This window comes from Gekko japonicus, unplaced genomic scaffold (assembly GCF_001447785.1).
Source record: "Gekko japonicus isolate JY-2015 unplaced genomic scaffold, Gekko_japonicus_V1.1 scaffold95, whole genome shotgun sequence".
Classification (NCBI taxonomy): domain Eukaryota; kingdom Metazoa; phylum Chordata; class Lepidosauria; order Squamata; family Gekkonidae; genus Gekko; species Gekko japonicus.
Window position 1 is genome coordinate 1,649,225 of NW_015165237.1, and position 12,288 is coordinate 1,661,512.

The following is a 12,288-nucleotide window of genomic DNA, read 5'->3' on the forward strand; positions in this document are numbered from 1 at the left end:
AGTTTCATTTCAGAGAGCTTTTTTCTGCTTTCTATGGGCTTTTTGTTGTACTTGTGTGTTGTGGTGAGTCTACTACAGGTATAATTTCACTTATGTTTAGGGCTGCCAAGTGGGGGCGGGTGGCGGGTTTGTAGGCCCGATTTGTAGGCCCGATTTCCGCCGCCACGGAATCGGGCCCCGGGGGGAACTCTGCCCCCCGAAGCGCAGCGTGGCTGCATCACCAGAGGTGACGCAACCACGTCAACCACGTTGGGGGCATGGCCCGGATTGTCGGAGGGAAAACTCTATGGTTTTCCCTCCGATGATCCAGGCCACACCCCCAACGTGGTCAATGTCGCACGTAACTTCTGGTGATGCGCTGGCAGCGCGCGCACACTACGCACACGCGTGCACGCATCCGAGGACGGCTCCCAGAGCCCAACAACAGCGAGGCTCCCCCGCCTGTGAGTTTTTTTGACTTGGCAACCCTACTTATGTTAGGCATTGTTTTAGGGTTGCGAGGTTCTGGCAACTGGTGGGGTTGAGGGGGGGACTTACCAGGAGCAGGAGGGATTCCCAGGCTACATTGCCGGTGATGCAGTGACGTGAGTTCCGGTGTGTACCCGCAGTGATGTCATCACGTTGGCGACATTGTGGCAATGCTCTGACATTTGGGTGAAATCTCGAAGGTAGAAATGGCTGCTACTAGCTGATCAGCAGTGGGGGTGGGGTCTCATGTTAGGGGGGTGGGTCCTGGTGCGGGGCATCCCCCACCTCCAGCAGGGGGCGGGCGACCCTAGATTGTTTAGAGTTGATTTCCTCCCCAAACTGTAAATCTTAATGCCACTGGCATGTTTGTTCTAAACTGCCTTGGGTCAGCAGGGAGGAAGGCTGGATGCAAATATTTTAAATAAATAAAGAATAAAAGATTAAAATAACAGTGTTTACTTTTAGAGTGCTGTCTGCATTGTTTGCATATATGACTGCTGTTCTTCTTCTTCTCTAAACTGCCTTGGGTCAGCAGGGAGGAAGGCTGGATGCAAATATTTTAAATAAATAAAGAATAAAAGATTAAAATAACAGTGTTTACTTTTAGAGTGCTGTCTGCATTGTTTGCATATATGACTGCTGTTCTTCTTCTTCATCATCATCATCATCATCAATAATAGTGATAGTAAGTTTATGCACTTCCCATTTCTCTAAGCAGTAAGAAATACCAGAGGCCATGTTTTGTTTTCTTCGGAAGAGAACATGCCTATGGCATATTTAGATGTGCTTGGTCTTGTCCATAACAATTGCAGATTTTTTTCATCCCACCTATTCTTTTTTGCTGATTTTCCTGCTTCAAATGTTTCTTTTGTGACCTTTTTGCAACATTTTTTTCGCCACTGCATGGCATTTTTAATTCAATTTATGTGCCATTCCAGCTAGCTCCCTCTCACCTTGGCTGCTTTGGCTGATCTCCCTGTCCACTGTCTGCCATGAAAAAAAATATCTAGTGCCTCTAATGCAGATGCTGCTGGGGGTTGGAAGAACTTATTCACAAACGGTTTTCAAGTTGGCAAAGACATGTTGACAGATGAGAAGAAAGGGTGAGGAAACAGACACTGTTGGGGCTTCTTGCAGCTATCTCTGGGCAAAGAGAATGCTTACCCTCCCTGCTGATCCATGGGACTGAGTTTGAGATTCATACTGAAATATACTGGGTTCGACACGTGAGTAGTGATCAGCTCATACTTTATTGTCAATCAGATTAAACTAAGGACAAACTAGCAGGACCGAAGCCCTGCTTAAATCTGTGTACAACACCACACCCCACACACTCACTACCCGTGATAGGCTATTTACAGTGTGGCTCCTGGTCTGTAGGTTCCTTCCAGGATCCTAGCTTCCTATTGTTCTCGGTATCAAGCTTGGTCAGTCCATGCCGGGTCCAGGACATAACACATATTCTCCAGCTGTCCTTATTTATCAAGAAAAGTTTCACAATCTCTAATGTGGGAAGGGGCTGTGGCTCAGTGGCAGAGCATCTGCTTGGTATGTGGAAGGTCCCGAGTTCAATCCTTGGCATCTCTAGTCAAGAAAAGGAGCAGGAAGGAGGTGATGTGAAAGACTTCCACCTGAGAACCTGCAGATCTGCTGCCAATTTGAGTGGACAATACTCTTTTGGACAAAAATCCACAAAGAAATGCAAAAAATACTTAAGTGCTCTTTCAAGAAAGCGCCTGAAATTCTGCTTTTGGGACTAAAAATGGAAGAAGTTAACTCGACTAAAAGGACTTTATTCTGGTACCTTATTACAACAGCGAGGATGATTTATGCAAAATTTTGGAAGACTGAGAAAGTACCAGAAATCGAAGACTGGATACAAAAAGTTCTGTTCATGGCAGAAATGGATAAAATTACAAAGAAGTTGAATAATCAAGAAGACAACGTGTTTTTTCAAGAATGGAATGACTTTAAAATATATCTGGAAAAGAACTGGGATGTAAAACAAAACTTAATATGTTTAGATCAATATTAAGTCAAATGATGTTATCTTGAGGTTGGATGATAACAAATGATGTGTTAATGATATAATGAAATTTGTAAGAAGGGGGAGAAGCATTGCGGGAAGCCACTGGAGGGAGGGGAGGAAGGGAATGAGGTAAACAATGGACTGAATGATTTAATCTTATATGTTATGTTCCTAAGAAAATAAAAATTTGTTTACCAAAAAAATAATAGTGATAGTAAGTTTATGCACTTCCCATTTCTCTAAGCAGTAAGAAATACCAGAGGCCGTGTTTTGTTTTCTTCGGAAGAGAACATGCCCATGGCATATTTAGATGTGCTTGGTCTTGTCCATAACAATTGCAGATTTTTTTCATCCCACCTATTCTTTTTTGCTGATTTTCCTGCTTCAAATGTATCTTTTGTGACCTTTTTGGAACATTTTTTTTCGCCACTGCATGGCATTTTTAATTCAATTTATGTGCCATTCCAGCTAGCTCCCTCTCACCTTGGCTGCTTTGGCTGATCTCCCTGTCCACTGTCTGCCATGAAAAATATCTAGTGCCTCTAATGCAGATGCTGCTGGGGGTTGGAAGAACTTATTCACAAACGGTTTTCAAGTTGGCAAAGACATGTTGACAGATGAGAAGAAAGGGTGAGGAAACAGACACTGTTGGGGCTTCTTGCAGCTATGTCTGGACAAAGAGAATGCTTACCCTCCCTGCTGATCCATGGGACTGAGTTTGAGATTCATACTGAAATATACTGGGTTCGACACGTGAGTAGTGATCAGCTCATACTTTATTGTCAATCAGATTAAACTAAGGACAAACTAGCAGGGCCGAAGCCCTGCTTAAATCTGTGAACAACACCACACCCCACACACACTCACTACCCATGATAGGCTATTTACAGTGCGGCTCCTACTCTATAGGTTCCTTCCAGGATCCTAGCTACCTATTGTTCTCGGTATCAAGCTTGGTCAGTCCATGCCGGGTCCAGGACATAACACATATTCTCCAGCTGTCCTTATTTATCAAGAAAAGTTTCACAATCTCTAATGTGGGCTGTGGCTCAGTGGCAGAGCATCTGCTTGGTATGTGGAAGGTCCCGAGTTCAATCCTTGGCATCTCTAGTCAAGAAAAGGAGCAGGAAGGAGGTGACATGAAAGACTTCCACCTGAGAACCTGCAGATCTGCTGCCAATTTGAGTGGACAATACTAACCTTGATGAACTAAGGGTCTGATCGGGTATGGCAGCTCTATGTGTTCATGCAGGGGTTGCATTTTAAAATGCTTTTAGTATGCACTTATGTGCACTAGGGTGTGCTAGCTGAAATCATAGGTCTACTCACATGAGTGCTGGCCTTATTGAGCAAATGGGATGAGTTGTGTTGGGAATGCTCTATGCCTTCTCTGCAGTCAGAAAGAAGCTGTAGGTAAAGGCAATTTTTAAAGTGCACAGGAGCCATCCTGTCCATGACAATTTTCCCCAGCCCAAAATGGCCACAGGAGGAAGTTATCTGTGTAATTTTAGAGCTGCACAGGCTTAGAATAATCTACGGGCTTTAAAAGTGGCATTTCCTGCATCTACTACGGGGCTGCAGAGAAAGTGAGCCAGATCTGGGGAACCCCAATTTAGTTTGCCAGACACTGTTACGTTATCACAACATTCAAAACAATGGAATAATAATAATAATATTAACAACAACAATGACCTCTACCCCCTATAAGTAATGGTTGAGGGGGTTCTGTTCCACTGTATCTGAGGAAGTGTGCATGCTCACGAAAGCTTATACTGTGAATAAAACTTTGTTGGTCTTAAAGGTGCCCCTGGACTCAAACTTTGCTCTGCTGCTTCAGACCAACATGGGCTGCCCCACTTGAATTCATTTCCCACAGTTTTTTGGGACAAGCTACGACCACTGTTCCAGTACACAAGGCTGGCTCCACTGGAACAAAGCTAAGCCAGCAGCCCCTTTGTGTAAACACACCTGCGCGCGTGCACACACACACACCCATGGATCAGGAAGTAAAGCCTAATGCTTTTCAGGCTCCTGGAAAACTCATCTGCACTGACAGGAGTAAAAAGTCCCCTCTAGGCAACTCTCCCAGATCTGTGATCCTGCAGAGAGGCAAAGGAAGGGGAAATGCTAGCGCCTTTGGGCACTATTGCAAAGGGATCTATGGGCAACAGTGAGTTCTCTGTCAAACCATGGGATTTAGGAGATACACCCCCCCCCCCGACACCTGCCCTATCAGTACAGGACTACTGGTACACATGTAGAGGGTAAATGTACCTCCTGTCTCTCCCAAAGCCACTGTACTTGCACAGTACTACCTTAGGAACACCATTAGCAGGATAAAATTACTACCGTAACACTATCCAGGATCTGATATGATTGATGATACAGCTTTGCAAACCAGACAGAACTGAAAAATACGTGTTTCGGTTTTTTGTTTTGTTTTTCACAAAGCAAGCAAATTCTATTGGAAGCCACCCTACCCTGAACCCCTTTGGCAAACAAACTGATCTCCTCGAGATAGCGTCACGCTCAATGTCAACTCTTTCTAAAATAAGCATCTCAGCCGTTCACCTTGACATTTAGTTCCCATAAAAAATGCCAGGGCATTTGCGTAGCAGGAACAGAGTGCGGGTCTTGGAGGACAAAACTCCCCTTCTCAGACACGGATGCCCATGGGTCCTTATTTCTGACACAGTTCTGGGCAGAATGGAGATGTGGAGAAAACTGCTCAGTCATTATCACAATGCCAGGCAATACAGGAAATAGATAATTAGCTTCCAGTAAGTAAAAGCGTTGTTCACAAGTTACGGTAAACACTTGATTTTTCATTTTGTATATGTGCCTTGAGTAATTCTCATGCTATGTTCAAAGCATGTACAGCTCAATGTGTGATCTGAAACTCAGGTTTGTCCAGGTTTTGTGCCCAGTTTCATTCTTAAAGTGAATGCAAAACATATGTATGCATGTATGTGCAAGGCAAATGTGCATTCACTGTAACATGCAAACAGGGCTGTGGATGCAGAAAACACCAGAATGGGGGGAAGGGCAGGATGGGGCCCCTACATATATTATTTTATTTATTTAATTTATACCCCACCTTCCCCCCCGCAGGGACCCAAAGCAGCTTACAACATTATTCTCCCCTCCTCCATTTTAACCCCCCAACCACAACCTCATGAGGTGAATTGGGTTAAGAAAGAGTGACTGGCCCAAGAGTGACTGACCAAGGTCACCCGGTGAACTTCCATGCAAGAGTGGAGATTCTAACCTGGGTCTCTCAGATCCTAGTCCAGCATTCTAACTACATACAAAAGAACATAAGAACATAAGAGAAGCCAATGTAGGATCAGGCCAATGGCCCATCTAGTCCAACACTCTGTCACACAGTGGTCAAAAATACCAGGTATCATCAGGAGGTCCAGCATTGGGGCCAGGACACTAGAAGCCTTCCCACTGTTGCCCCCCAAGTACCAAGAATACAGAGCATCACTTGCCCCAGCCTGAGTTTTCCTATTCATACCTTGTGGCTAATAGCCACTGATGGACCTCTGCTCCATATGCTTACATTGGCCCTGGCTTTATCTTAGCTTCATGGTACCACCTTGTAGCCATTTAGCTATGTGATGAGGTGTGAAGCCAGCACAGAGCCAGGACACTGTTTCTTGCCCTTGCTTGGGCATCTTACGGTAAAGGGGAGGGGGATCGCACCCAGCAGTGAAGTAAAATCATTGCTCTCTGGATTATGAAACAGGCAGATGGAATGGAGAAACTGGTTCATGGGAAGGGCTTTCCTGAAACCCTTTGCTTCCATCACAAAAGCTTCTATTTCAAGCTGCAGTAGCTATTCTGTGAACTTTTGGCTTGGCTCTTGCATTCACACTCAAAGGTACATTTGGATGCACGTCTGATTTAGGCTCTGACCTGGCAGAAGGCTGCTTTGACGTACATACAAGAACCACACATTTCTTCTTTTCCGCCCTGCTGCTCTCCAGTCTTTGGAGGCAGAATGCAAGCACAAAAGAGCTGGGAGCAAAATACACTAACCAAAAGATTTTTCATAGGTGGATACAGGTGTTCAGCTATCTCTTATGCATTTTGGGGGAAAATAATACCCCCAAATTCTGCTGGTTTGCTACTATCTTCCACTTCCTATAAGAAAGCAGGACAAGAAATATCCACATGTTCCTGGAACACACTTAATTATGAGTTGAAAATAGGCTTGCCAACATCCAGGTAGGTCCTGGAGATCTCCTGGAATTACAACAGGTCTCTAGTTGACAGGGATCTGTTTCCTTGGAGAAAATGGCTGCTTTGGAAGTTTGACTATATAGCAGTATACCCAGCTGAGGCCCCTCCCCTCCCCAAAGCTTCCCTCCTGTTAAGTCACTCACTTAACAAAGAAGTTGGAGAGTGATTCGGCAAGAACACAACTTTATTTTTCAACTCGAACACAACTCCAACACGGATCAACATTTGATAGCCAGAACAGCCTTTACATTGCAGCTGTCCTGCTTTTAAACATTCCCGGCTAATGTAGCCACACCCACTGTACAAATATCAACCTATGAGGTTGCAGAGATAAGGTCCAATCACATTAGTTCCCACTCAGGGAGCTTGCTTGAAAGTGATTGGTTAGGTGCTTCCTGGGCTAGTAACACGATTGGATGGATTTGGATCCTAGCCCAGGACGAAGCTTTACATTACACTTCAATTAGATGTTTCACTTCGTATCATGCATACACTACATCTCCCCAGGCTCCCCCCCAAAATCTCCAGGTATTTCCCAACCCAGAGATGGCAACCCTACTTGCAAAGAAGGGGCACAAACTGAAAGTGGAATTACAATCTAAACAGGGACTGTATCAGTACCTCGTGCACAAACACAATGGAAAAAATACAGCGCTTCCCTCCCCACTGTGCAGACTTCAACCTATTAAAAAAGCAAACCAACTAGGCCATATGCATTAGTTTTAAGTACGGAAAATTAATAGTAGCTATTAAAAGAAAATGTTACACAGAGAAATCGTACCACAGAATCTCACAAGTGTGAAGGCTGGAGGGAGAAGCTGGTCAGTCAGGCAAGAAAACCACCCACGCTTCTTTGAAATAACGTCTCTTTCCAATTATTCTACAAGAATTCTCTCAATGAAAGCAGACAGAGTGCTGAAATTCTGTCACTGGGAGGATCGCAGATGCTGTATGCTCCATGCTGGGAAGGGGAGGTAGCTGCACAGAGTGCCAATGTTGTGTACTGGTGAGAGCATCAGACGAGGATGTGGGAGACCCACATTCAAACGCCCACTCTTCCGTGGAAGTGCAATGGCTTGGTAACCTTGGGTCAGTCACACACTCTCAGCCCAAACTACCTCACAGAATTGTTGGGAGGACAAAATGGAGGAGAGGAGAATGATGTAAGCTACTTTGGGTTCCCTCTGGGAAGAAAGGTGGAGTGTAAATGGAGAAAATAAAAATAAATACAATCAACAATCCTTTGCAACATTCCACCTTTTCTGCTTTGGGAGCCCTTTCCGTTCTGTTTTTGCCAAGCCAGAAACATGGGAACTGGCATGCCTTCACTCAAACACACAAGGAAACAAAGAACGCCACAAAGAAAAACAGCTTGGTACCTTAAAGAGAGGCCCTTCCTAGTAAGTGGCAGGTAGAAAGGAACAGAAAGTGAGGGCACTGTGAGGAGAAAACAGAATTTCAGCGGCTCTGACTGAGGTTGGGAATAAGGAGTGGGAAAGGGGTTAAAAAGTTTCTCGATTCCTGTAATATTTTAGTAGAGGAAATGAACAGCCATGCCTCCTGGGCCTTGAACTGGCCAACCTGTGCCTGGGCTGTATCCTTTCAAGTTACATGCAAGTCTGTATGTTGTGGGGGCTTACAAGCTGGAATGCTTCTTCACACACAAATATTTTTTCCACACTGAAAATTAGTATGGCCATCTGGCAGATGAGGGTTTTTCTAATACACGGGGAATGCTTTTACATGGAAGAACATCCAGTCAGCTATCAAAACTAATAATTAATACATATATGAAACAGCCCTCACACCGCGTTGACATCACCGACTTGAGACAAACCCTCAATCTAGTCTACTCTTCAGATGCTCTATAGAACAACCACTACAGTACCTGCTCATTCCTTCTCAGGTGAATCTTTAAAAAAATTAAAACTACCCAAACCCTGTCTACTTGGCACAGGAGGAACACAACTGTCTAGATCTCAAGGCTGCCTCCAAACCACCAGAATTAAAAATGATGCACCTCATTTGTTTCTTGGATGATGAACTGATAATAAAAGCACACACCAATCACCAAAGCAACCCAATGCAACAGAGTCAGTACCACTACCATCTCCGCTGTGCCCAGCTAGTAGATCAGAGCTGGGTATTTGACATAGGGTTCCCAGCTCCAGGGTGGAAATTCCTGGAGATTTAAGGGAAAGCCTGGGGAAGCTGGAGTTTGGGGAAGGGAGGGAGTTTAGCAGATTATAATGCCATAGAGTCCACTCTCCAAGGCAGTCATTTTGGCCAGGGGAATAGCTCTCTATCATCTGTAGATCAGTTGTAATTCTGGGAGACAGATCTCCAAGCCCCACCTGGAGGTTGGAAACCCACACCCAATCACATTCAGTTCCTGGCTGGGCCACCCACAGGTGGCAGACACATGGAAAACCCACCATCAGTTTTTCTGTAGTTATGTACCAGCTTTCTCGCTCAATCTTACCACGTCCCCCTTCTCACTGCAGGACCTGTTCTGTGTGGTTTTTTGATCCACGCAGGTTCCACAGTCCCCGGCCTAAGGCAAAGCACCCCTTGTTCCTTCTTTTGCCACCAGAAAGAGCTGACAGAAGCCTATTCTCCAGTTCCCCCCCCATGCAAAATTTCATTAATATTTGTGGTATATCAGCCCATCCCTGATAATGCAACTGTTTAACGTGACTTGATGCTCCATGTTGAAGCTGGCCTTCCAAAGAATGCTCTCAGATATTTTGGTGGTGGAAAGTGGTGTCAAGTTGCAGCGACTCATGGCAACCCTGCAGGCTTTTCAAGACAAGAATTTCTAACAGAGGTGGTTTATCATTGCCTGGCACCCCACTGTGACCCTGGACTTTCTGGGTGGTCTCCCATCCAAATACTAACCAGGGCTGACCCTGCTTCGCTTCCAAGATCTGATGAGATGGGGCTAGCTTGGGCTACTCAGGTAAGGAGATACTTTGGGCATCAACTAAATAGAGATTACCATAATCACTATTCTCTGCCATAAGGGTATGGAAGGGGGTGGACAGGTGGAAGTGCCTATTGAAATGGTTTATTTTATTAAGAAAGGACAACCTGTTGGTAAATGGTGGCAGAAGGCCAGCCTTTGGATAACTGGCTTCAGTCCCCTGATCCTTATGGGTTGGATCAAGACTAAATTTTCCACCAGTGGAATGGAATTTTCCTGCCTTTCCCTTCCCACAGCAGCCCACGCTGTTGCTGTGGGGATAGGGGACCCTGAGAAACAACAGGGAAGGGCTGTGGCTCAGTGGCAGAGCACCTGCTCGGCACACAGAAGGTCCCAGGTTCAATCCCCAGTTGAAAAGATCAGGTATTAGATGATGTGAAAGACCTCTGCCTGAGATCCTGGAGAGCCACTGCCAGTCTGGGTAGACAATACTGAGTGTGATGGACCAATGGTCTGATTCAGTATAAGGCAGCATCCTGTATGTTTTTATAACAGGAGGGGAGCCTGCATCAGGAAGGAGGCAGTGGCCAATTTAGTTTGGATTCAACCCTATGGTGGCTAAAGGAAAACACTGCTTTCGAAGTTCTTCGGGGGAACGGAGGGGTCTGATTCTCGTCAGAGCTTGGAAACTAAGCAGGATCAGCAGTGGTGTGTACTTGCATGGGAGACCATCATGGGTTCCTATACAGAAGAAGGCAATGGCAAACCACCTCTGCTCATCTCTTGCCTTGAAAACCCCACAGTAATGGAATCACCCTGAGTCAGTTGCGAGTTGATGGCACACAATTTTGTCATCATTAAATGCTCTTTTCATTCTGATCCTGCAACCGATTTCACGAGCCTGTTAACGAACTCCAAGTTTGCTACATGGTTAAAAAAAATTACAGACCCATTATGGAAAAAATAAAATATTTTAAAACTCAGCCCTAGCTCACCATTCAGTGCAGGTTTTCTTGGTCTCTCCTTTGAACGTAAAAAAGCCCTTTATAAATTGCAAGCGACAGTATTCTTTTGACATCAGTTTTTCAAAGTGTGAGACCGGCTTTGCATTTTGTCAAATACAGAGCATTTTTTTAAAAATAAACCCTGCTACAAACTAGGTTGCAACCCTCAGTGAGAGAGAATATTTCACACCAGAGGAAAGGCAGAAGGAAGGAAAAGAGGTGAGGAGCAGCGAGCTGGAGAAATGGGATTCCTCCTCACTTTAAAGCATCCAAGGTAGAAACTTGGGGGCGAGGGGGGGGGGCAGGGAGGAGTATTAGGTTCAGCTGGGTCAGAACAATCGCAGCCAAGGGGTCCATTTCTAACCAACCAGCAAAAAAAGTTAACCCCCTACAAGCGAAACCCAATCGGATGGGCCAGGGACGGGGAGAACTGGAAATCAGCCAGTTACTACTAAATTGCAGAGTCATCAACAAGAGAGAAGATGGGGGGGGCCGTCCTTCTCTTCCATCCCTGCCAAAGGGGCAATGTTTGTAAAGGTCACCCAGCCCAACCTGGAAGCAGCCCCAGCCAACTGGGAAGATGCTCTCCTCCCCAAAAGGAGAGAGATCCAGCCTGGAAAAAAAGAACTTTGAACAAAACGCCAAAAATGGAACGGGATGATTAACTCTGGCAAAGTGGCTGGATGGGCGATTCTCATTCTCTCCCTCTCCGTCTCCCTCTGCCTCCCCCCCCCCCCCCCCCAGCCTCTGCCTAGGAAAACTAATCTTTCTCTGCAGGACCCAAGCAGGAGGGAAGCAACCTCAGCAGGGTATCACTATACAGAGTCCACCCTGCAGAGCACATACATATGAGATTCAGCATCTAGGAGCTTTGCAATCTTTTCTGGGGGGAGTGCAAAAGAGAGCGAGCAATACTGGACCAGGCTTTCACTCGGATCTTGAGCTCCCCTTCCTGAGGCTCCGGCATGACTTTCTTGGAGACCCGCAGCTTGTTCAGCCCGCCGAAGGCGGACAGCACCACGGCTCGCATCTCCTTGGCGTCCGCCGCTCTCGGGCTGCCGCCGGCGGCCGTGCCTCCTTCCGCCGCCTCCTTCTCGATCATCTGCTCCGTCTCCTCGGCTTTCTCGGCTCCTTCCTTGGCCATGGCGCTGGCGGGCTCGGGGCGGCGGGCGGGCGGGCGGGCTGGACGGCTGCGAAGCGGCAGAGGCGGACCGAAGGCGCTTCCCTTCCGCACGCCGCCGGTCCCTCCTGTTGAATGCGCGTCTCCGGCAGCGAGGCGGAGGATGCCTGCCCGCGATGTGCGCAATGGCTGCAGCCGCCGGGAGGAGAAGGGGCTCGGGTCCTACCGCCGGCCCGACCGTAACTCACGGAGTAGATGCGCAGCCCGGAAACAAAAAAAAGAGGTCCTACCAGCCTTGCGGTACCCGGCGTGTCAGTAGCATCACAGCAGCAGCAGCAGAGGCTGAATGGGAAGGGCTGTACTGCGTCGAGCACTGTGGGGCGGGCGGCTTTCAAGACTAGCAGACTGCTGCTGCGTTAGGAGTTCAAGACGACTTGCGCTCCTAGGGTGGTTGCCTATCTCCAGGTGAGAGCCGGAGATCTCCCAGAATCGCAAC

At 46.6% G+C, this 12,288-nt stretch overlaps 1 protein-coding gene across 1 annotated transcript in view; it reads right to left on the reverse strand.

Moving 5' to 3' along the window:
* Positions 1-11,816, reverse strand: part of VAT1L (vesicle amine transport 1-like) — a 113,439-nt gene extending 101,623 nt beyond the window's left edge. Inside the window, exon 1 of the mRNA XM_015409964.1 lies at positions 11,593-11,816. Within this exon, the coding sequence (XP_015265450.1) occupies positions 11,593-11,816 (224 nt within the window). The remainder of the gene's footprint in view (positions 1-11,592) is intronic.
* Positions 11,817-12,288: the final 472 nt, after the last annotated feature.